Source organism: Cydia splendana, chromosome 9, assembly GCF_910591565.1.
Source record: "Cydia splendana chromosome 9, ilCydSple1.2, whole genome shotgun sequence".
Classification (NCBI taxonomy): domain Eukaryota; kingdom Metazoa; phylum Arthropoda; class Insecta; order Lepidoptera; family Tortricidae; genus Cydia; species Cydia splendana.
The window spans coordinates 94,759-121,549 of record NC_085968.1 but is presented as its reverse complement, the minus strand read 5'-3'; the positions used below and the strand labels follow the sequence as shown (position 1 = coordinate 121,549).

At 38.7% G+C, this 26,791-nt stretch overlaps 2 protein-coding genes across 3 annotated transcripts in view; both read left to right on the top strand.

Moving 5' to 3' along the window:
- The window catches only part of LOC134793327 (radial spoke head protein 3 homolog), a 44,716-nt gene extending 24,627 nt beyond the window's left edge, over positions 1-20,089 (top strand). The window contains exons 3-8 of one of the 2 annotated variants that reach the window (XM_063764865.1): positions 8,216-8,500; positions 8,740-8,925; positions 9,672-9,852; positions 10,214-10,300; positions 10,643-10,777; positions 19,382-20,089. In XM_063764865.1, the coding sequence (XP_063620935.1) occupies positions 8,216-8,500; positions 8,740-8,925; positions 9,672-9,852; positions 10,214-10,300; positions 10,643-10,777; positions 19,382-19,392 (885 nt within the window). In that variant the 3' untranslated portion in view covers positions 19,393-20,089. The remainder of the gene's footprint in view (positions 1-8,215; positions 8,501-8,739; positions 8,926-9,671; positions 9,853-10,213; positions 10,301-10,642; positions 10,778-19,381) is intronic. The other variant, XM_063764866.1, reaches the window with a different exon arrangement.
- Positions 20,090-23,093: 3,004 nt separating this feature from the next.
- LOC134793916 (myc-associated zinc finger protein) lies at positions 23,094-25,244 on the top strand. The gene is made up of 3 exons (XM_063765629.1): positions 23,094-23,285; positions 24,120-24,390; positions 24,671-25,244. Exons 1-3 carry the CDS (start codon positions 23,094-23,096, stop codon positions 25,207-25,209), a joined length of 1,002 nt encoding a protein of 333 aa, XP_063621699.1. The 3' UTR covers positions 25,210-25,244.
- Positions 25,245-26,791: the final 1,547 nt, after the last annotated feature.

The window sequence follows — 26,791 nt, the reverse complement described above, 5'->3', positions numbered from 1 at the left end:
GTCGGTAGACAGTGTGGACGAACCATTAGCGAATGACGTAGAGAGTCTTGTGTGCAACCCATCATTTGACAATAATGCCATAAACGAGGGTAGTACCTCGCTCCCCCTAATTTTTAATTTAACTTTGTCGGAGGTTTAAAATATTGACATGTCCTCGGAAATGAGTTTCTAAAATGTATTAATTATGTACTTAACTGTTACCACAATTTCGCACAAACAGCAGCCCGATTGTATTTGCAATAGTTGCAATAACTGAAATGTGCGGGCATAGCATACGGAATGCGGCCCACTGGCCACACCACAGTGATCAATAATAGATGTTTGGGCGCCGTAAGTGGGCCGGCCGTTGACTGCCCAGAGCCCGCAGTCTGCAGGGTTCCTGACCAATAGTAGTCCTTAATGCGATTATTAGAAGGTCTATTAATGGTAAGTGTTTTGCTGTTAGTATCGTATTCACCGTATCTGAGTAAACTTCGTCTACGAGCTTAATAATGCTTTGAAATCTAGCTCACAGAAAAAAAACAAAATTAAAACTAGACCGGTGGTCTCATAACTGATGGCTCTACAAATGCAAATTTATAAACAGAACAACCCTTTATTGGGTTTATGCGGCGCGCTCATTATTTCTTCCGCCGTGGGTTTATTCGACGTACTCCAAGCAGTTAGTTGGTCTTCATTGGCAAAAAAAATTGCCAAGTGGTAATGACACAAAGCGAAAGTTAACAAGTTGTTGCAGTGACAATACTAACATTATTATAGCAAGGTTAATGCAGCCGGCCACTAAATAATCGCTCTATCATATCATGCAATTCATGCAATAACAACTACGCGATATGACGCATCCCACTACGAAATATACATGAAACGCCACTCGCCATATGACTTTCAACTCTCCCACTATGACTTAAAAGCCCACCCAAGGAACTTAGCGTAATTCCTTCACATGCACTCAAATAATTCAGTGAAAAACAACATTAGCATGTCAGTCAGTGTTCGGGCAAATTGCTACAAATGACCCTTGGATACTTACCGCCTCCAATTTGAACTATGTCATTAAGGTAGTAGAGTTGACTATATGCTTTAGCCCCGACGGCGCCTGGCGCCGCTCTTCTGCATTCCTTCTATTTTCTTGGACAAACGGACATGTTTACTAGGTATATTAAAATGTAAATCTTTTAGCCCGCTTGTTCAATTACTAATCAATACAGACAAGAATAGAAAAATTACTGTCGTTTTAGCGTTCACTGCGTTTTAGTAATCATTTTGACATGTCTTTCATTAAAGTGACAATTTCAAGCAATTTCCTCCGCTTTACGTTTTACGCTTTGTTTACATAATTGTGCATTTAGATAATTTTGCAGTTGACAAGAAATAATTTACCCTACGATAAGTAGGTACGGCGGCTCGCAATATCCACACAAAATCTCAGCATGAGGCCACTTTAATTTACGGCACTTAAAGTTTAATGCAGATTTTAATTAATCTTGGGCATTATTGCTTTGTAGTCGAGTAGATAAGTTTGAAGCTGTAGGACAATACTTAAGTCATGATACGCGGGCCGCGATAACCACGAGACTGCCAGTAGAAATATTAAACCTTAAATTCTGTAATTAATATTATATTGGTATAAAACATTCAGTTGCTGTTGCAATAATTGCCAAAAAAAAATTAATATTAAAAAGAAGAAAAAACAGCACAGGCACAGGCAGCAGAGCTCAAACTCATTGTCATGAGGCTTATTAAACGCGACGTTCGTATCAATGGCGAGTTCTGAAAGTACCGAACACTACAGATGTAGTGCATCATTATTTTCCATTATGTTTTCACGGTAACGTACGAACGTGGCCTTGCTTTTTCAGTCAGTCTCGGTACAAAAAGTGCTGACTTTGACTGAAGTAGCATGACAAAATATATGAACGTTTCCGAGAAAATACGATGAAAAACAATTATGCACTACATCTATACAGACCAGCAGTTACTCTACCTCCTTCCATTTCGAAGAAAAAATGATTTATTTCACAGATACCTATTTATTTTTCTCAATAACTGTAAGTCGTTCACGTGAATTAAGTTTCCTGGAGGTCATCGTTGAAGTTACATAATTAGTTTAGTAAACCTACGCTACCTGTAAAAGTGCAGAGAGAGAACGCATGGTTATCTTCATACAATACGCGTTAGTGAAAATTCCAAACAAGCCTCAAACACCCATTAAACCGACTCACATAGACTACTAGCCATATTAGCCATACTAACAAACGGTGGTGGTGCTAGTGAAACTCGTTTGCCCGTAGGTTGGAGCCGGACGCTCGGCTCGGGGCCCGAGAAGCAAAGCACGCACGTAATGCGCCCCCTTTTACTTTGCATTCCACCGAGACTTACAACGCCCGTCTATCGCGTGATTATCCCTCTGCTTGCCATCTTGTCGCAACAGCCATCTTTGTCGGCCTTTATCAAATAAAATAGTAAAAACATGTTTAGAACCCCGGTTTTACGTCACAAATCTAGACCTTGCAGTGATTATAAACGACCGTTGATTAATTATAGGCCAACGCCTGCGAAATCGCTTCTAGGCCTTAGGGATTTTTATTATAAAATTACACATATAGTTTAATTAGTGCTTTAATAATAAGTAACATTTCGTCCTGGGAGATCACGTAAAGCATATGGTTTGGACAATATTTACCTAATCCTCCCGAGTAGGTAACTGCAACGATTTTGGACAAATACTACAAGATGCGGTTTGCGAACAAGACGATATTACACAAAAAAATCTTACTATGTAAACAGCAATTACATATGATTCGTAAAGCGAAACATCTGGGCATAGTCTAATCATTTCTTTTAGTTGGAAAAAAGTTTTGGATCTGTGCATGGTGGCCTTTTAGAGAATATGGCATGTTACTTACGACAACCCCGACTTTGGTATACAATATAACCATCATGGAGCGTTTCTATCGACCTGCTCTAGCCATGGTTCAACGCCATGAATGTCCGTTAGGCTTTGGAAATCGGTAGATTCTTTTAGCTGTTTCCCTCATTTCGCTTGCGTCAGAAATTGACGGGAATCCAAAATGTTGCATAAAAAGTCGTTTTCATGTAAAGATAAAAATTCACCACATTTATTCTGTGGATGTTCAATTGAGCAATCATGAAAAGGACACTTTGATGGCATATTTTGGGGTGTTTAATGATCGATATAAAAATAATTAATATATTTTCTGTAGATATAACAACATTTAATATAATTTCAGAAAATATAATTACTCATTTTGTATAATATACATTTGGTATATTATTAAAATGTTTAATATCATATTATATAATTACTAGACGGGCCCGCAGCTCCGCTCGCGTAAATGAAATAAAGAGTTTGTCTTATGTTTAGTTAAATACCGACATTATTATGTATCCCTGCCAGGGTTTATAACTGTGATAAGGATTTCTTATTTGTCAAGTAGGTAGCCGTTATTTGGATAACTTAATTCGAAAATTTCTTATAACGTACGTAGGTATTTATTTAAAACTTGTTTTAACATAAAATTATTACTTATTGTTGTAAGCCTAGTTGCAAAAACGTTCATTAGATTACTTATTTTCCGCTTTAAGCCACGAATATGGACGACCACCACCTATAAATCGCCTTTTCATACAAACGTAGGTAGTCCCCATTTCCCTTTCTGGATCTTAACATTACTACGGCTAAGGTGACGCAACGATCCAAAGGACTCACCTGGCCTCCGATACCAGATCACGTCATGTTTCTTGCGATCTTGCGATAACTCTCGCCATCGGGCGTCTCCCATTTTGTTGTCCCAAGTACGCTCGTCTCATTCTATAACTTTGTATTTTTGGCTCATCTCGGCAGCCCTTTCCCTGGACAATGTTTGCCGAGCCATGAAAATCAATCTGAATAATAATAACTCATAAAGAAATTTAAAACAATAAAATACAAATTATTAACACGATAATCATACGATAATATTAATTTGATTGATATGTCATAAATGGCATAATTCACTCGTATGGGCTATGGACTAAGGTTGAGGTTGAGGTGTAATTTACAATAAGGAAAAGAAATTTTCATAACAATCTTCATTTTACGACTTCGACCATTTCTCGGCAACTCTCGGTTGCTTTCGTTTGGCGGTGCTACAGATTAGACCAAATAATTCGTAAGTTAAAGTAAACTAAATTATGTTTGTCATGTTGGTATACAGGTATTTCTGAGTTTTTTTAGACGAAGTAAAATAAAAAGTGCTGCCAACCGCAACCTTAGTCTATAGAGCCCATACGAGTGATTTATGTCATATATGACTTATCATTCTTATCAATCAAAGTAATTACTATATTATTATTATCAATTTGTATTTTGTTGTTTTAAATTTATTTTTGAGTTATATTATTCAGATTGACTTTCACGGCTTTGGCAAACATTGCCATTCGTCCGGGGAACGGGCTAAGAATGCTCTGAGATGGGCCAAAAATACAAAGTTGATAGTAAGTTATGTAGGTAGATTAAAGTGCATGTTCAGATGTTATTGAGCGACCTGATAAAAATAAGCAAATGTACAGTCAGCAGTCGGCCAAATATCGTAATATAATTTTGTTGCCATAGAAATAAGGATGTGGTCCGATATAGTGGCGAAATATTGAGAGACAAAAGCGGCTAAATTCAGTGGTGGCTCGGACACTTAGAGAGAATGGGAGAGGATCGTGCCGTGAAGAGAGCGCAGGTACTTGGGACAACAAAATGGGAGACGCCCATAGATGTAAGTAAATTGAGGTAGATATGGTACCAGGCGCACGATTGTGAGCCATTAAATATAGGTTCCGGAACCTATATTTAGTTAGGCGTATGGGTGACGCCAACCTGTCAAGCTGTCAAAATCGTTGGATCAATTTTTAATTTTGTCAACTATGAACGTCACACGTCTACATAAATAAAAGGTCATTGGAGACGCCCGAGTGGACGTCCTAGGTACCGCTGAAACGACGTAGTTGCTCAACACCTGCTCAACCTCGGCCATGGCGACTGGCGAGAGCTATCGCAAGACCGAGAGGACTAGACTACCTATGTTTGTATGAAAAGGCGATTTAAGGGCGGTGGTCGTCCATATTCGTCTTAAGGCGAAAATTAATCTAATGAACGTTTTTGCAACTAGGCTTATAAGAATAAATAATAATTTTATCTTGAAACAAGTTTTAAATAAATACGTGTAGATGAAAAAATACAATCTTGCCTTTTATCAAATCATATAATTTTTTGACAAATTTGCGAATTGAATTATCCAAATAACGGCTACAAATAAGAAATCCCTATCACAGTTTTAAACCATGGCAGGGTTGAATACATAATAATGTCGGTATTTAACTAAACATAAGACGATCTCTTTATTTCATTTACGCGAGCGGAGCTGCGGGCCCGTCTAGTTTATTATACAAGTATTATTATATAAGCATTATTCGGTATAATATAGGTATTTTTATGACGATATATGTAAATGTTTAACGCCTAAAATTTTTTTTTACAGCAACGCGGCCTCCAGAATCGCGGAAACGTCAAATTTGACATATCTATCTTACAAATATCTTTAAATTATCCGTATCGTAACTTGTTGAAGTCTAGTAGAAATCTAATTCATTTTCCGAATCGAGCCGATAGAATGCCAAGTCAATGTGAAGTGACTTAAGAATAGGGCTACACAAAAGATGAAATACAACATTAGTATTTCCAAGAAGCGTTATTAGTTAGAGTGCAGAATTATTTTGGTAAATCGGTGACGCGTCGTAGTTTTCTGTTTAGTCTACCATCCGGATTAATACGATTAGAATTATAAACATATTGTGCAAGTTGCGAAAAGTTACCAAAAACTTAGAAAAGTTCACGGAAATTTCTAAAAATAAAGGAAATTCATTATAAAAAGGGAAACTTTCAATTCCCATAAAAATATATAAAAAGTTTCCCAATTTTTCCATGTCGACTATTTTGGAATCCTAAATTAACGTCTTTAGTGTAAGCGTCGCAAGTTTTAATTAAATAGCTTCGCTGGACAAAGGCCAACTATACTTACTACACGGATAGGTAATATTAATAAGTCCTACGCGTGTGGCGGCCACGGGCCAAGACCTCCCCTAGCCTTGAGTGACGCATTTCTTACGCGGTCACGCACTCCGCCTCACACACTGCTTTATAGGACTTACCTAATTGCTAAATTTGCTAAGCATATTGCTCAAAACAATATATATTGCCTGAAATACATGATATATACATTTTTTTTTAACTGGATAGGAGGCCGGGCCAGGAAAGCACACTATCGGTGTTTGAACGTCTACTGAAAAATAAAGAAAATAATCAGTTAACCAGAAGTCGACTAAAAATGGAAATCATCCCAATAACGAGTCCAACGGGGTGCCGGGGTGGCCCTAATGTTTGCACTTTTGAAACATCTACAAAAATAAAATTATACATTGTTAATCTTAATTTTATTAATTAATTCTAACAACAATTTGATGCATTTTTTTTGCGAATTACTATATCCGAGTCTTTGGGAAAACTCGCTGATACGTGGTACAGGGGATCGCGGCTATCTCCACGTCATATTTTTATTTTTATTGGGGTACTGTCATTAGTTTATTAAGGTAGGTACCCTCGACTCTTTAGAAATCCCCACAGAAAAATTGTAAGATGTAAGTTCTGGGCCAAGTTGAAAATAATCAAAGAAATAACGTAATACTTATGAATTCAATGGAATAAATACGTGAAGATGTCGTGAGAGTTTTGGTTCCACAGTTGCATAAATTTGAAGGCTATACAGCAGGACATGCCCGGACATGCAACAAGATGGAGCACCATGCCATATGTTGCACATGAGTTTACTGGTAGTCAGAGAAATGTTTCTCAACAAATTTATTTCTCGCAGAGGTAACATCCTATGCCCTCCAAAAAGCCGAGATCTTACACCTTGGGATTTTTATGTGTGCCTTTATTTTTGCTTAATGGGATCAAGGGGTTAACATTTCTCGGTGTCGGGGGCTTAACCGCCTTTGGTCACTACATACAAATACCTAACCCTCTAGTAAAAATAACTGTTCCAAAATCCGGTCGCTCCAAAAACTAACAAAAAGTAGGTTTAGCGGCGCGCGGCCCAAATTGGACCGAGTTACTCGTCCGTTGACCGCCGCGCGCCGCGTCGATACGGCCGGAGCGGAGCCGGACAATCCGTAGATACTCGTGCTCTCGTGCAAGAATTGGCTTTGTGGGATGTAGACCTAGCGGACCATTTTGAAATATTTTCAAACACTGAATCGACAAAAAATTATAATAATATATATTTTCAGAGTGCCTTGGTGAAAATTAAAGTAGGATTTTCCAGTAAAAACTAGTTTTCACCGAGACCGAGGCCTTACAAAAAACTAGTTTTAAATAGGGAAAACGAGTTATTACAGTAACATATCCACTTAAAAAAGATACTTTTGATTATTTTAAAAACTTTCACTGCCGTATTCGAGCTTCAAGATATTAACAAGAGACGACACGTACTAGATCCATTCTAGATACGTTATAGTTTAGATATCAACTAGTTCTCTTTTGCAGCGCAATTCGGGCAACCAATGTCACCTTTACGTTAGATAGAGTAAGATATCTATTAGATGTGAATTGGATCTCTAAGTCATATCCTGTGGAAATCGTTCAACAGTATCTCCAGAATCGCGCAAATGTCAAATTTGACAGGTTAGATCGTAAACATAATTATCGTTATCGTATCTTGGTGATGTCTAAAAGATGTCTAATAGATGTCTATTTCAAAATCCGAATCGGGCCCTCATTTTGTTTTTACCAATTTGAAGTAACGTGAAAACCAAAAAATACATGAGGGAAACCGTAAAAACCGTAAAAAATTTGAAGTCAGCTTGTAGATTATCTTAATAAATGTAAAAAAATGCTTCTAAGCTTGGTTGTGCCGTACTTAATATGAGCGTAGCTACTGAACAGAAGCTGCAGATATTAGCAGGAGTAGGCACGTTAGCAGGGACTTTCCTTCACTGAAAAACAGCTGATAAATAATGATCACATTTCGTACATTATTTATTGTTAGTTTTGATGATATCGTTCGGTTGGTGTTGAAAACTTATACAAAATATCGCGTCTTTTCTAATGATAAATTGAATTGCCACTTGCCAGACTATAGATTACCTAATTCTGATGTGACCGCAGGGCGATGGTATCGAGAGCGCCGCAGCGAAAGCAGCGCGCACGCGGCGACGCGCGCTCGCCCGGCGCGCCGCCGCCGCGCGTCTACGGCCCGGCACGCCGCCGCCCGCGCCCGGCCGCCGCCACCACCCCATCCAGACCGAGTACTACCTCGAGGAGCTGTTTGACAAGGGCGTGGAGATGGAAGTCGGCGTGCAGACCGATCTGTTCCTCGACCGACCCGCTACGCCGATTTACGTGCCGGCTAAGACTGGTGCTGATGCCGCTACGCAGATCTATCCTGGAGACGTAAGTTACATATTATCTGCTTCTGCCCGCTTTTATCTTGTGGAAAATTACAGAGAATTCTCTATCGTTTACGCTGACCACATGTTGGCCTACAGCCGCCTATGGTTCTGTGACTAATGTGACTATCTTCTATGATCAATGGAAATCCCAGTTGTAGTTGAACAATTTATCAATAATCATATTTTTTTTAATTCCAAGATTTTTATCATCATGTAATTGACTAATTGTGCTACCCACAGCTATTCGACTTCGACCTGGAAGTGTCTCCGATCCTGGAGGTGCTGGTGGGGAAGACGACGGAGCAGGCGCTGGCGGAGGTGGCTCAAGAAGAGGAGTTGGCCACTTTGAGGGAACAGCAACGACGCTACGCCGAGCTCAGGGACGCCGAGCGCGCCGAGCGGCAGCGGCTGGCCGCCATAGACCAGGTACACTGAAGGGAGCAGAAGATGACGCAGGAGTAGTTAGCCACCTTGAGGGAGCAGCAACAACGCTACGCCGAGCTTGGGGACACCGAACGCGCCAAGTGGCAGCGGCTGGGCGCCATGGACCAGGTACATTCCTTCGATGCCAAATGGTTTCAAGTTCACATCACACATATTTTTAAGCACCATTCAGCTCTGACCGAATCTAATCTGTCACAAAAACTTTCTACCCATGCGATAGTTTTTGCACTCGGAAAACCAGGATCAAACGCTAATAATGTTTGAGGCTACAACCAATAATGAATAAAGAAGGACAAAATGTATAAAATCCTCATAAACCTTTCGTATGTGGCTGTCAAAATATTCCGTTTAATCGGCGATATAAATAAAATACTTGTTTAAGTTGAATATAGTGTGCTCTGATCAGTACCTAAGCATATTACCTAAAGTTAACGGCCATGGCGGCATCCCTGTATTATATTATACTAGCAACCCGCCCCGGCTTAACAAATTATACACCTAAACCACCGTATGAAAATCCGTTCAGCAGTTTTTGAATTTATCGCAAAACATACAAACACACAAACAGACAGACGCGGCGCGGGACTTTGTTTTATAAGGTGTAATGATTTGATGGCACGTTTATTTAGGTATGGTGAAAACTGCTAATGCAATGCTAGGACAAGCATAAGATATGGCATGTTACTCTTTAAAGGAAGACTGATGAAAATATACTTGGCATTTTCCAGCGTCTCTACGAGGAGAAAGAGCGGCGCGTGGCGGAGGCGCGTGTGGCGCAAGTGGCGGCCGAGGAGGCGCGCGCGCGGGCTGCGGCGGCAACCCTGGTCCAGGGATACGTGGCCGAGCTACTGCCCGCCGTGCTCGCTGGTCTGCGCGACCAGGGTTACTTGCTGGAGCGCGTGCACCGAGGTATGCACACATGGGGCAATCTCCAGAAACATCTTTCTAGATTTTGATACCCAGCCTTTACTGCAGTATGCGCTACAGTAAGCATCCGCCGTAGAGCTTAAAATGGGACTGGGCAAGACACGTCAGCCATATGCTGGATAACCTTGCGATATATTGCTTGGCATACCTACATACATAGGTATCAAGACAGCCAATAGGGTCCCACAATCCACAATCCCACATGTCTCTTCGGAGGTGGCTTGACGTCTGTGACAAAGTAGGATGAAAAACTTCTCAATACGTACCAGGATAAGTGGAATAATAAAAAAGATGCCTTTAATGTGACCATGATGAGATCTGATACTCAATTTTATCCTTCCAGGAGTGGATGAGGAGTTCATGCCGTGGCTGGTGAACGCTGTGTCCGAAGAGCTCGACTTCATCATCACGAGCCGCGACGTCATCACGGGTAAGTTCACCGATCACCAATTCATCATCAATGACATCAACCACCTTTCATAATAGCTGTCAAAATCATGTAAGGTTCATCAGGAATCATTTCGCGAATACTTGTAAGTTGCGTCTACTTTGATTAGAAAAAAAAACTTCCACTTATTTTACAAGTTACAAGCTTCCTTACAACTGACTTCATGTCGTAAGATCCAAAGAGAATATTTTAACCACGTAAGATCTTGGACCTGGGGATTTTCTGCTAACCCTATAAGATCTCCTTAAAGGGTGTTGGTCCAAATCCATCATATCATCAGCTAAGTTTTCATTAACAATAACGGCTGAAACTCTCTTGTTGCAGAGATCGTCCGCGACGTGGTGGAGGCCCGCAACGAACTGTACCGCGCTGCCGCAGAAGCAGAGGCTCAAGTTGAGGAACCGGAGGAATCCATCACTCCGCCGTCCACCCATGAAGAGGAGGAGGAGGAACCAGAAGGTACGCGCTAGCAGCTCGTTTTTGTAGGCAACACACACCTGAGCTTCATCATCCGACACATGGAGATGGTCGAAAAAGCTCTTGAGTAGGCAAAGGGTTGCTCTTGAGGGGGTGATTGCGCAAATGATTCCGATGGATCCCCCGAAATAATAAGATAAGGGAGTCCGCACCACGGTGCGACCGATCAATCCATTACGAGAGCTTGCCATTAGTGACAAGAAAAGTATCAAAATTTATGGGGATTTCAGGCAGTATTCTTCTTTCAATTACGGGCAGTTTTTCAGTTTAAATCTCTCTTCTGGAGATTCTTCCCCGAATCATGCTTAATGTCTAATCTGAGTGATTGTCAGAAAAAGTATTAACTGGATTTCGGGGATGGCCTCGTTATAAAATTTGCTTCGAATTACCGATATATTCATCTTGCTATATGTACGCCCAAAAATTTAAGGACAAACTCTTTAGTAATTTTTAATTTAGCCACATATATTAGCCACGACCGTAGTTGTACTTAGTGGGTATTACATCACATTTCACCAGAAAAATATTACAAATAACCTGAATACATGCGGATTCAATATGTGGGTGGCGCTGTCAGCGGCACCCGGCGACACAACCTGTCGCCACAACCACCCAAAACCCGAGAAGAACTTACACGTCTACTATTTCCTCAATGTATTTAGAACTTTATGCCGTAGAGCTAAGGTACAGATTTATAAACATGTTGACGACCAGTAGGAAAGAACGCGCTTGCGCGAACGCAGCATGTTTCGAACTTTATATCTTAGAGATAAAGCACAGATTAGTATGAGCATGGTAGGCGACCAGTAGGGGTGGTGTGGCGATTTGCTGCGGTGCACGTGCGGCCGCAGCCGGTGCGGCGCGGGCGCAGATTCGTCGCGCCATGAATACGCTCATTACGGAGCCATTGCTTGGGCATTAGCTACAATGCACTGTTTTGGGGGCAGGGTAGGGTCGGCGCCAAGTATGAAAGTTTGGCAATTTTAAATCGATGTTCAATGCGATATTTGAACTCTATTTTGGCCTTTCAACAAATGGATTTTAACCTAAATTAATATGAAGTATTCAATTTCACCTAAAACTTCTAAAAGGAAAACAGTTTTTATTTACAGTTTATAAATTTTAAATATTCAATATTAGGCTGTGTTAAGGCTGTCAAGTTACTTTAAATACTTACTAGGTAAGAAATAATGGCCAATTATATACATCCGCATCTGCTAATTGACAAAAATTTTTAGAACTGACTAAACTTACAAGTTACAATGTTACAAATTAATCAAAATTATATTCTAATTATTTGAAACACAGGCACGATTCAATTCTGAAAAATAATTCATAGTTGAAGCTACAAAACTGCCGCGCTTTGTCGGAACTTGGCCCATTTTCTACACCCAAACTCAACACAAATAAAATGATCCCCGCAAAACCAGTGTATCCAAATCGTATCAAAGTGGTATGACGCCATTCCGCCGCGCCGCGCCAGTGCGGGGTCGGTGTCGGCTCGAGGGGTGCCATATATATTGGCCGTGTGGGGTGATTTCTGACTTTGGAAAAAACGACTATGATGTAATTGGCACTTATGGCATTTTGTTTATTTTTAGTCGGAATCACGAGCTCTTACGATACTTAGGTATAAAGTAAAAAAGTTCCACGTTTCATTCCATTATAATTTTTCATACCTATAGACTTTCTATGACGATTAAACAATGGAAGATATGAAAGATTTCTTGAAATTTTGGGACACCTTCTCTCACAACTCTTTTCTAACATAAAATTTACCAAATAAAAATAAAATTGGTGTGCAACTTTCCGAAAAATGGGCCACTTAAAATGTCCCAGACAAATGTAACGCTAGACGTCGTAAGCGCCAATCACCCTAAGTTCCAACAGCAAAGACAACATAGTGACACGTGCGTCGTCACTTGTGACACTTGTCGTGTCACTTGTCGCTCGGCGGCGTGATGTCGCGCGACAAAACCTCTCGCGAGGCGTTCGACTGGAACAGTTATGATACAATGCGTTTTTTAATTTTATAATGGAGGGATTAAGTAAGTAAGTACAGCTTTGCCACTCGAAATATAACATAGGTACTGCAAATATGACAAGGGCATTTCTATGAATTCGGTGACTATAATAAATTGAATTAGATATCATAATTATAGAAATGCATAGCTGTTGGTTTTCCATGTATGTAATAAAAATAAAATAAATAAGGCTGCTATTTAACTGATCACCAGATTTAGTAAAATTTAATACCAAAAAATCTATTTTACCACCCTAAAATCATGAATGATCACCAAAATTATAACACCATTTTAATGTGAAATGATTACCAATTTTATTACATTTTACTATCCTTTTAAAGGAAATGACACCAAAATAATCATTATTAACCCAAAAATAGTCAATGATTACCAAATTTCAATCCCCATTTTAATGTGAAATGATAACCAAATTTTTACATCTTGCTATCCTATTAAAGAAAATGACACCAAAATAATAATTGTAAACCCAAAAATAGTAAATGACCACCAACATTAGAACTCCATTTTAATGTAAAATGATAACCAAATTTTTAAATCTTGCTATCCTATTAAAGCAAATGGCTCCAAAATAATCATTGTAAACGCAAAAATAGTAAATGATCACAAAATTGTAACCACATTTTAATTAAAAATGTGCAATCATTTAATATATCGTTATCCTATTAAATTAATTAATCCACTTCGTCACCTTTTTCTAGTAGCATTTTATTTCTGTAACAGTCGCAGTTCTAACCTAACCTAACCCACTTTTCTAGTAGCATTTTGTTTCTGTAAGGGTCGCAGTTCAAACCTAACCTAACCCACTTTTCTAGTAGCATTTCTTTTCTGCAAGGGTCGCAGTTCAAACCTAACCTAACCCACTTTTCTAGTAGCATTTCGTTTCTGTATGGGTCGCAGTTCAAACCTAACCTTACCCACTTTTCTAGTAGCATTTCTTTTCTGTAAGGGTCGCAGTTCAAACCTAACCTAACCCACTTTTCTAGTAGCGTTTCGTATCTATATGGGTAGCAGTTGAAACTTAACCTAACCTACTTTTCTAGTACCATTTCGTTTCTGTAAGGGTCGCAGTGCTAACCTAACCTAACCCACTTAACTGATAGCAGTTTAACTTACTTTTCTAGTAGCATAACGAAATGCTACTAGAAAAGTAGATTAGGTTAGGTAGGTATGCGGTGCGGGCTACGGGGGGTTGAGCGGGAGGGGCTAGTAATTTTGGCATCAGTTTAGTTTATTTGGTAATATGTATAAATTTTTTGGTAATCATAGTGGTTTATTTAGGTGAAAATATCGCATTAATTTGGTCTTCAAGATTTGGTGATCATTAATGATTTTTGGTGATCATTCAATATATTTGGTATTTGAATACAATTTGAAGTGCAGTCGTAATTAAAGTGGTGGTACTTTTGTATTTTTAGGCCTTATTTTTTTGGTGTTCAGTAATTTTTTTTGGTAAGCATGATTTTTTTATTTAGGGTACCAAAGTATTTTTTGGTGGTCATTATATTTGTAGCCAATAAATAATAATAGAGAAAAGTGACTAAGCTCGCCAACCGCTCGGCATCTTCAGCTTTCGCAGCTAACGCTACACAATGGGCCACTGGGCCATCCGGTCAACACGGTCGGTACTCAATTACTCATCCCAATTTCTCAAGTATAGTTGGTCAAACCAATTTGTCAGCCAGTAAGAACCAAGAAAACTATACTCATCCTTTACTTTTGAATGCCAGTACTAGTGTAAGACAAAGATAGTATGATTCTATCTGACTATGATTGAAATGACACAGTCCTTCCTTTGACAAACTATATATGCAATATTTGAAAAGCTTAGCGTCGTTGAAGTCTGTAACTGTTTTAGTTTTTGGAAACAACAGTGATGAAGAAAAAATGCTTTTCGTTGCAAAAATTAAAGTAAAACGCAACAAGCAACAAGCTACAATGACAATGGTAGGTAATTGCCTGGTAGGTACCTACTCCGCTAGTAGTGGCAAAGCAACAGGGGGACCATAGTAGTCGACAGCGGCGGTCACGTGGCTTACACAATTAATGGGGTATCAGTACATATTGACGATGCCATAATTAACAGTATTTATTGTTGTGTAACATACCGTCATTAATGTCATTATGAAAGTTGTATTTCTATTTAATTGTCGATCGCTGCTGTCGACTTCTACCAATTCAAATAGACGTAAGTAAGTATTATAAAAAAAATATTAGATTAAAATATAGTCGAATAGATATTACCTCCTCCTTTTGGTTTTTGTTTTTGTATCCTGTTAGAAATAAGTCAAATTACTGGGAGTTTGTGCCTAGTTAAAAAAAATTCAAGTAGAGTAGTCTGTATCAGAAACAGTTTGTGTACAGTACAAATACATAAATATACCTATGTAATCTTTTTAACACAGTTACTAAACCTGTATCCGCAATAAACATCTACATCGAGTGTTTATAAACAACCGTACAAAATCCGCATTAATCAAATAAGCTCCACTCTACGCAGATTCAATTGTAATCGGCGCAGCAATTAAATTGCGTTGTCGATGCATTACCGCAGTGGCGATGGTATCTGACCTGTAATTCTCAATCGTCAATCGTCCACGACTGAGGCCAGTGTATCTTGATTCAAAAAGACTACATATATCAGTTACGAAATGAGGGGTCGATTTATACTGGGCAGTGTTTGAAATGTGCAAGAATAGGGGAGCGATTGGTCGATGGTATCAAAACACGTGTGCGAGTAGCAGGGGCCGGGGGGCGCGGGCGGGGTGTCAGATGGTTGATAACTGATAACGTTATCAAGATCGCGCGTAATGCAATCACGCACTTGACCGCGCATTAGCTGATTGATATACACATGCGGGGTCTATCCTGATGCAAATCGTTAATCTATGACGCAGGTGCAGTTGAGAATGAGATGCTGTTGGAAATTGGAATAATACATAATTTTAGTGTGGTCACCATAATATTTGGATACTTTTGATATTCAGGGAAGCCGGCTTGTGACTGTCAGATATGCTTACTAGTTTAAACCTTGTTTTCATTCCCAAATAGGTACTCGTACTAATAAAAATTATCTATAATTTTAGTAGGGACTAAAGTAAAGTACCCGGGTAGTAAGTTCACCAACCGAACTGTAATTTTAGTGTCTGGGGACTTTGGGGTATAAAAAAACAAGTACTGATTCCAGCCGCTCACGGGGACGGGTGTAAGATTTTTTATACGAGTAATGTGTGATAATATTGACTTGATATGAGTACGAGGTGCACTGTGAGTGTGATTCTTATTGTTCACGGTGTTGTTCAGTGAGTGTGGACTAATATTATTCCTCCAGGCTCTTGTTTTCATCAACATCCGTTACCATCTGCTTTCATTTTTACATCCAACTTAAATATATAAGTATTTATCCTGCTTCCAAGTGCCATCTATTAAAACAATTAGATAGAGCACTCTGTAGTAAACATGACCATTCACGAAGAGGTCGCTAGAGCCACCTGTCTTGTCCCATGCTCTTCCGCGTCCAGAGTCAATATTTTCGTAAGTCTTGTCTGCCCAGGGCCATATCTTGACCCATACCAAACTGACTCTTATGTATGCCGCATTTAGTTTAAATTCTAATGCATTTGTTCTCAAAATTGCAAGTGCTGTTTCAAATGGACTACGAGACCCACCATAATAGTCGTTACAGTAGATTTTGAGCCTTACTGCACAGGATTTAGAGTAGTGTTTGGCATGCCTGCGCGCGCGCAGCTGCGTCAACACGCCGCGCGCCCAACAATAGTGTAAAGAGCTTAAACGTTACAATTTGGAGCACTTAATGAAGGCACAATACGTGTCGCATTTGTGGTGATTTCATTTGATGGGGTGGATGTTTTTTTGGTGTAGTTTTTAAATTGTTTTATAATAATGTTGCTTTTGAAATGTAAACTGACTGCCTTTTGCTTGCGGCTTTAGTTAACTGGGTGGGTTAGGTATATCAAGTGAACAATTATTTTGTAAAAATCATTTTTAATACAGTTGCTCACAAAGTGCTACTTTACGTAGCTGTTTAGCGTGCGGAAATTTGGTTATGTCGAACTAGTGCTTTTTACTTTTCCAATTTTTTTTAAATTTATACTTGTTCCAATTCACGACTACTTATTGATGAGTGTTAATATTAGTTTCCTTTAAACGTCGTAATCAGCATAAAAACCTACTGTTAATGTAAGAATATGAAAAATATACATATTTCATATTTTAATACTTACCTCTTCATCATTATAACACGTTTATTTTTTAATATTGAATATTGAAAATTCCGTTCTTAATAAGGTGTCTGAATGGAACGGAATAGCTGCCAAACGCCCATAGATATAATATACTTAAAGACGACGTCTAAGCGAGCTGTCACTGTTACCACTTTTGTTTAGTGTACGATTAACAATGTTTTACTTATTTTTTCGCAACTGTATTAAAAAACGTCGTTCGATACACGTGCGGAAATGTCATTCTTCACTCGTCCCGAGTCTTCCCACTCGCCTGCGGCTCGTGGCAAGATATCTCGGTACTCGTGAAGTAATGACATACCTTCCGCACTAGCATCGAAATGTACTATTATCACTTTATCCGATGTTGTACTACCATATATAAAAAGAGTTTTAAAGAACGTGCATACGATGGACTCTTAAACTAACACATAAAAAGTGTGGTGATACGAAAAGACGTATTTATTTTTTAATTGCACCTCTAATAAGGTTTACTTGTATTCTTAGAAACGTCGCTACCTATATGGTTTTCTACATTAAAGCTTGACGGTGTGCTACACTCAAGCATATTTTTCAGCTAACGTAGAGGCGCACGCGTCGTTATCGTAGCACGTACTACGACCCAACTACGACAGCTACGTGCTACGAATGTTGAAAGCAAGATTGGCGGCCCGATTCGAACATTAATATAAGTACCTACATCAAAAATTAGCTCTAGATACGATATGGATATCCAATCCATATATAAAAATATATGTATATAAAAGTTCGAATCAGGCCGTGATACTAAACTTTACGTTATCAATAATTTTCTAAAAGACATAGATAGATACTATGGGAAATTAAAATTATATCTACTTAATACAAATGTTTCAAATACAGGTTTAGTAAATACACTATCACATTTACTAACGCACAGCTATACCTAAGTAACGTTAACCTACACTTTGCTTCACAATTCCGACTGTAATTATTAATTAATGCACTTGCTGCTGCATCTCTTGTACAAACACGGGGCAGTACCGGGGCAGTCACTCGCGCGAGCACTGGCCTAACTCGCCGGCTTAATCCGGCGTACCAACACCAACACTTCACTCATCATTGGTGGACTTTATGTCTTTGCAATAAGGGTCATGCACTGTCAGTCAACAGTGTCGCCGATACGATGGTACACATCGGTGGTAAGACGAATCGCAAACACGGTGAAAACAATCTAAGCGTTTTGTAATGTTCTTAATGTTTGAAGTTGGCATTAAGCACTTACACAGATTTAGCTTGGACAGATTGCAGATGGCAGTTATGTTCTCGTAGTTTGCAGAGTTATCGATTGAATAGTTCGCAGTAACTAAAGTTTTGAATACTTACCTTTATGAGTGGCTAACGTTATTTTTGTTACTAGCCTCCATTTGTTCGCGTACAAGTCAACAAAACCTTTCAAAACCCTTTTAATTAACCTCTTGGACATGTAATTTCAAAAACTCCTGTTTAAGATTTACTGAAAATTCAGATTATTTTATTAGACCAACAATCTTTTGGTTAAACTGAAAATAGATGTAGCGACAGTCACCTACAATATTATGTTACACAACAAAGGCCGCAAAAGTATCTGACACGAGCGTGTCACATATTTTTGCGGCCTTCGAAGAGTACTGCATTACTGAGTGGAGCCTCACATCTTTATCTTTATATAATATGTCTCTTTGTGTTTTGTATACTTCTTGTTTCACATTTTATTTTATTTTTTGTTATGCATTTTGTAATGGAATTGATGTGTTGCCTGAATAAATATTTTTCTATTCTATTCTATTCTAGTAACATATTATTGCAGGTGACTGTACTACAAAATCTACAGTAAGTACTTAGGAACGAGCACTACGTGTAATACCCAATTTATGTTGTATTTTTTTACCGCTAACATTTTCTTCGACTTGCCTTTTAACAGTAATCTAACTCCAGATTTGACCGAAGATAATTAAAATCTTCCCTTTTTTGCCCTCTCGCGCATGAGAGGAGGCCTGTGCCCAGCAGTGCTGAGATGGGACCATTTCGTGACACTTTATTTTTCACTATGTTTTTTCAATGTATGTCTGTTGTCTGTGTGTTTACGAATAAAAAACTATTCTATTCTAACTATTCTATTCTATTCAGTGGGACGTGTATAGGCTGAAATGATGATGATGAATTAAAATCTTGTAGGTACCTAATCATAGGCTTATTCTCTGGTGACAACGGACTTGTAACCTAAAAAGCGTTCCTTAAAACGCGGTCATTCTGTTACTAAACGTATGTCTTTTCTGTTGCAGTGGCGACGTAGAACACAGCTTATTCCACGAGCCCAACAGGAGGGATTACGGGCTGGATCAGACCTCCGAGCCGTAGTTTGGAGAACCCTGACTTATCACAAGCAATTTCGCGTGCTGGATAATTGGTCTCTGTAAATATAGTAGCTGTGACTCCGTCCATACGCAGGTTTTTTGGAAAGTTATTACCTACCGAGTAGATTCTTAGAAAGATAATATATAAATATAACCACAACAAAAATAACTTATCTACGACACGTCGTTTAACTAAAGGGCGAGTTAAAGGAAAATTCGAATTGTGAGAAATCCTTTTAGCAAGTCGCCTAAAGAAGTATGTAGGTAATCAATAACTGTAATTTTTTTTATAACCTGTAACTTTCTTAATCGTTTTTCATACTGAAATATTTTTGCAACAGCAGTGATTACTCACTTACAAATTTTAATCTTTATCTTAAGTTTTCAGTACTATGTTTGTTAAAATTAGCCTCATTTTGTACTGTTGACTATTGTTTAAACCTTTTATTGTTTGTGTCGAGCTGCGACGTTTGTACATTGTGTAGATGTAGTTCTATAGTTAATATTTAAACCCTTATTTGTTATTATTATCAGACATCGTACATTTTCCAGCATTTTTGGTGCAGCAGAGTGGTGTTAACGGAATTGGTACCTATAGATAATTTCAACTGGAATGGTAAATTAAGGTTAATATTAATGTAATTAACGCTAATTAATCATTAAGGTTGAAATTATTTATACCAGTTCCGTTAACACCACCTCCGCTGCACCAAAAATGCTGGAAAATGTACGATGTCAGAATTATTATGGAATAAAATTCTTATGATTACTAAGTACGTAGTATTAATTTTTTTCTTACAAACATCGACGTGTTTTATTTATTAAAACTATAGGTAGGTGTAGGTGCCCAAGTAACAATTTGTGGTTCTATAGTAGTCGATAGAACGTTTCCCAAATACCACCTAAGGTCCTATAAAAGACCAAAGAAGATTGTATAAAGCCGAAATGGCGCATCTTATGTGCCATTCAGTGATATAGTAGACCTGTAGCAGTGTCAGTCGTGACGTTTTAGGTCTATAAAAGTGATGTGATGATCACTTTTGTGCTAATTTGTTGTCAGTAACGCCATTATAGTGTTAATTTATACTATAGTGACATTTGAGATTCCATTATAGTGCTTGTTTTATACTATAGTAGTATTTGAAATTGTATTATAGTGCTTTTTTATACTATTGTAGAATTCATAGTTCCTTTACTACGAAATTTGCTATCAAGTTTTCCATCAACTGTTGTGAGTGGTTTTGTTGTGTGTTTACTTCACAAAAACGGTACTAAGTAAAATGGTGATAAGTAAAGACTTTATATTAATATGCCCCATTTAGATGTCGAATAATTCGGTCCTTAGTGCAAAAAGTATATGGGACGGAAGTTTTACCGTTAGAATAGTATTAGTTTAATGAGGAATTTTAAATGCCCCCTCGATTTATTTATGTTTTTAATAAAATAATTGAATAAAATATTCTGATATTCACCATAGTTACTACTATACAGCCAAGAAGTAAATCCGACGCTTTTATAGGCTAACTATAGAACTTACGACGAAATATTCACCGCCATCATGATTAAAATTAGGGTTCCAAAAGAATTTTGCTGTGACCCAGTTACACCTACAAACTCTTTAGAAAGATATAGGATTTTTTTTTAATTTAGATGTAGTCATTACTGTTGTTTCCTTTTTCAGTGTGATTGGTAAAAAAAATGTGCTAATAATGGATGTCGATAAATATCTAAACCGTCACGATTTTATGCTTGTATTAAATCATTGATGATAAATCTCACCTACAGTCACTAATATCACTGGGGTCTTTTTTATCAATTCATTAAAATATAAAAATATTTTGTACGGAACCACATTATGTGGCTTAGGCCTGAACTTATATAAGCAAGATATAAGTAGCCATTACAGATCAAATTTATCATTTACAAGTAGTCGTTTTCTACCTTTATGTATCTAACTCGGTTTATAAAAGACATAAAAACTCAACTATAACGCTGTTGTCTTTTAAAAGAAAAAACAAAACCACTATACAACAGTTTTGTGATATAAAAGAGTCATTGTGACGTTTACAGCGATGAGATATAATAGGGATTTAAAAACTACTAAAGCGCTTTTTAACGCTATAAATATGTCCCAAAAACGCTACTATATAGCAAAACAGTTCTATAATAGTGTTCATATGACTACTAAAGTATTATGTACTATAGCAGTGATCTCTCTAAAGCCACTATATCCTGAAATCGTTGTATAGCTGGGTTTTTGTCACTGTTAAAACACAAAACTATAGCGGCTTGCAGGGAACCTTAATAGCGCAAACTACTAAAGTATTATGTACTATAGCAGTGATCTCTAAAGCCACTATATCCTAAAATCGTTGTATAGTTGGGTTTTTGTCACTGTTAAAACACAAAACTATAGCGGCTTGGCAGGGAACCTTAATAGCGCAAATTAGTTGCATAAAAGTGATTCCAAATACTATTATACAGTAACATTGCTCTATAGTGGTTATATTTGAACCTGTTATAGTACACGCCTATAACGGCTCTATAAAATGATGAAATGAACCTTTACATCAATTGCTTATAGAATATATTAGCTGTATAAGCCTATAGAGCAAAAAGGTGTTGCCAAGCGCTTTTATACGACAGGTGGTCACCTCTGAAACCTTAATACGACGTCTATACAAGCTTTTAGCGATACAAACTAAAATTATAGGACTAAAATGTTACTTGGGTGCCTATCTATCTAGTACTTACTTAGGTATGTCTTCGCTTCCTTGTCATTTCACTCTTGACAGGGTGGAGTGGTGGTGGTGGTCATTTTAGCGTGTAGGTAATGAAATTACATAATACTATGTTTCTAGGGAATGCAAATCGGTTATTTTCGGTTATTTTTTGTATGAAAATTATCGGTTATTAACCGAAACCGCGGTTATTTCCATACAAAAAATAACCGATTTGCATTCCCTATATGTTTCATACCACCACTTACTTCACTATTCAAACATAATTAGTAGGTAACACAAGTGAAAAAATTGCGCAAAAACTAGGTAAGAGGGTAGGTACAATACAACACGTAGCGTAGGTAATCTCTATGCCATCAATTTAATATTTTTTGGCCATATAATCCCTGACAAGTGAATTTTATTTTTTGGTACCGTCACTTGTCAGCGGGCTTAGCAAATTTAACAATAGTTTAATCGTCGCGCGATTAGCGAGGGATGCTGCGGTGCGGGGCGATTCTCCACGCCCTCAGAGGGCGGGCACTCCCCTTTGTCGATCTACAACCCTGAATAAATAAGGATCAGATTCGTACGAAATGTATAAGTTGTCGAGAAATGTTGAGGAGGATCCGGGAGGCATATATACCTCGACAAGCGCCCGCGCCGGTCACTCTCTGGGTACTCACTACTCTCTGCCATCAACCTTACAACAGACAGGTCACACTATAGTCAACATTAAAAAATTAAAGTGTTAAACTAAAACTCATTATGCAAGGTATCTTTTTTGCTTTCTGGTGCCAGTAAAACCTTGCAAAAAAGCTAGATTTTTTTATTCTTATTTGATCAATTCTTAAAGAAACTAATAACCTTGTGCCACCAAAAAGTAACTGGTAGCTAAGTTAAAGTGTAGTGAACTCTATATGATCGTCGCGTCGTGCCATGCAACTAGTAGCTTGGACGATAGGTGTCGTCACAACAGCGAGTCGTGTGCCATGTTGGGAGGCGCAGGGTGCGTGGCGCTGCGCGGGCTGAGCGCCGGCCGCGCGTCGCGCGCCGTCGCCGCCGCCGAGCTGCTGGCCGCCGCCGCCGCCGCCGACGCGGATCACAAACCGGTCAGTAAACGCTTATTTGTTTTCTTTTTAGTTTTATATATTATTTATTATTGTATATTATAATATAATTTTTATATATTATTTAGTATTTATATTTATTTTAAACTTCCAAACCATATTACTGAATTATCTATTAATAAATTTAAGAATTATGTAAAGCGTAAACTTATTTCTAAAGCTTATTATACCACACAAGACTACATGAATGATATTACAACGTGGGATTAATTGTTATTCGAAATGATTATTTATTTATTAGGTACATTTGATTATTGATGAGGAAATGGATATTCCGATGTAATACTATCTACTTCTTTTGTTACTTATGCTTTTTTTTGACATTTAGATTTTATTCTAGAAATTCTATAGACTAGTATTTTTTTATACAATCTTTTTAATGTTTGACGATCCTTTTGTGAAATTCTTAGTGTTAAATTTGATATGTATAATAATCCAATTTTATTATGGAATAATATTAACATCAATAAATTGCTCTGATAATTAGATTAAGATTAATTACGATTCATAAGAGCTTGTTGCTAGGCCTACATGAATAAAGTATATTTTTGATTGATTGATTGATTGATATTTCTAAAACCAGTCAAACCACAAAGTATAACCAAATCCTCAAGTCTGTACCTGACGCGTAGCCAACGTGCCAATCGTTAACGCTCTAACAATGTCTAAAATTATATGATTTAATGTGGTGATGCGGTTTGTCGAAAATAATATTTTAATACTTGATGATTATAGATAGTCGGACTGTCCAACTTTTATGGCCAAATACTGCATGCGATGCGGGTTCATTTTAAAAACAATTTATTTAATTAACAGGTATACGTGGACGTGGACGCAGAAGGCTACCTGGTGCCGGCGGGCGCGCGTGGCACGTGCGGCGCGGCGGCACTGGCAGCGCGCGCACGGCTTGCGCCCGGGAACGCCGTTCTCGAGCCGGTGTCGGCGTCGGCGTCGGCGTCGGCGCCGGGCGCATGGCGCGTGGTTATCACGGCGGCGGCGGCGCCGCACGCTGAGCTGATGCTCTGGCCCAGTGAGGATGTGCTGGCGCGCGCAGGATTTCCGCAGCTTACGCCGGATAACAAATTAGGTGGGTACTTCTTCCTATAAAATCCTCAGATCCATAGATCCATATATTAGTTATATTAGTTAAAGACACTTATAAAACTACATTAGTAAACTTAAAACATAAAAATATTTCTAAATATACCTAATTACCTATACTAAACTCAATGCTTATATTTTTGAACAGAAATGGATACGCAAAACATCAACTTACTGTAATAAAAACTAGCGAAGCAAAGATTTAGCAAGTAGGCAGCAAAGATTCATCATTTTCTTTTTTTATATAAGGTGTAAATTCCCTTCAGGTCGAGGCGAGTATAGCTGCCACCGCTGCGACTCCCGCTATGACGCTCCACACATCCTACGGGTGCACCTGTTCCTAGCCTGCCGGACACCTTCAGCTCTGCTCTTCCTCTCTGCATTAATACACGCCACAACTACACCTTTGGATCTGCGGAGCGCGTTTCGGCCTTATACGACGGTTTCACCGACGCCGACTTTGGCGCCGGCGGCATTGGAGGCGCTCGCGACGGCGTGGGGCCGCGGCGCGGGCGGCGGCGCCGGCCACGCCTGCGTGTATTGCGGCAGACTCTACTCGCGCCGCTACGGTTTAAAGATCCACCTCCGCACGCACACTGGTTATAAACCCCTGCGATGTCCCCACTGCCGGCGCGCGTTCGGCGACCCGAGCAACCTGAACAAGCACGTGAAGCTGCACGGCGCGGGGCGGGGCGGGGGCGCGCACGCGTGCGGCGTGTGCGGCAAGCTGCTCGTGCGGCGCCGCGACCTCGAGCGACACATGCGCGCCAGACACGCGCACACCGCTCCCCCGTGCGGGGTCTGACTGCTCCCTGCCTATCGACGGTTCTGAGAACTGCAACCTTCCGGTAGATACCGACCATGCAGTGGGTGTTTGGGAAGCAATTTTTTCTGAGCCCCCAACTAAGATCTAAGATCAAGGAAGCTTCGGAAGGTTGGTTGCTGCCACTTGCCAGTCATGTAGTAGGCGCTACGGCATCGCGAGTCTTGACAGGCTGGCTGTCCACAAGAATGGAACGAGGCAGCGGAGCGGTGAGCGAGGTAAAAATCCACGAAATGGATAAAATCACCGCTCCACTGCCTCGCTCCGCTCCAGTGGACAGACACCCTTAGCAATGAATTCTTGGCTACACCGTGACCGTAACATTAGTTAACATTAACATCATTATTAAATGATGAAGAGATGAGATAAAATGTCGACCTCTGAGGCATTTTGAACTGTGATACCTAGTATTTATATTTTACACATGCTTAGTAGAAACGATAGGTATATACATACATACCTAAGTATCTCTTTATATACAGTCTGTTGAATGTATAGATAGATAGTACAGAATGTATTGGGCTCCATACATTCCACGACTCTTCTCTTTCCGCACAGACTCTAATAGGTAGGTAGGTACTTATTTAATAATGAAATGTGTCGCTTAACTTCAAACTCGGGTAAATCCATTCGACCCTCTCAGCAAATATCTACTCTATTACCTTCTCTAAATACCATAATCGCATAATCTGACAGATGGATTTACCCGAGTTTGAAGTTAAGCGACTCAAATATGTACCTAACTTTAAGTGTACCTACTCTTTAATAAAAAACTCTAAATACATCCACATTGCATTATTACTTTGTTTTCAACACACTTGCTCGTAACGTGGATGTTATTGAACCGCATTTAGGCTCATAATCCTAGATATTAAACTCGCGTGCTTTTTCATTAAGTATAATATAATAGCACTACTTGTGTTTCATGGATGATAAGGGTGCGAAACTCCTGACTTCGGCCAAACTCGGCTCCGCTCGGCTCAACGTTGCTGCGAGCAATTATTAGGGTTGACACAATGTGAGGTGGGACGTAAATACAAACAACTGCTTGGTATGATATGAGTATAATGCCTCTCAAATGATACATGTGTAGCCTTATATACTCTAACACTGTATATGTGTGGGTATAGCACACACTACACCTTCCCCCCTGCAGAAAAAAAAATTGATTACTGTACCTAAAACAGGAAAACGATAATCTATTTTTTTTATATAAAATAACTTTATATAAGAAAATAATGCAAATAAAAACATAATAAAGTAGGTAATACACATTGTAAAAATAAAATACTTAACCTCATTAAGAAAAACACATTAAATTTGTTAGGTTTAAAAAATGCATTACTTAGCTATTAATAATTGCAACATATTTCTTTGAAATACATATTGGTACATTTCTGAAGTTTAAATATAAAAAAAAATCTTAAGATATTGACCTTGGAATGTAGATATTGACCTCGAGTTATAAAATAAATTTCTGTATATACGGGATACATTTTAGGTATATAACATAACATATAACTATGCATCTTTCAAAAATTATAATTATTTCTAAAGAAACTTA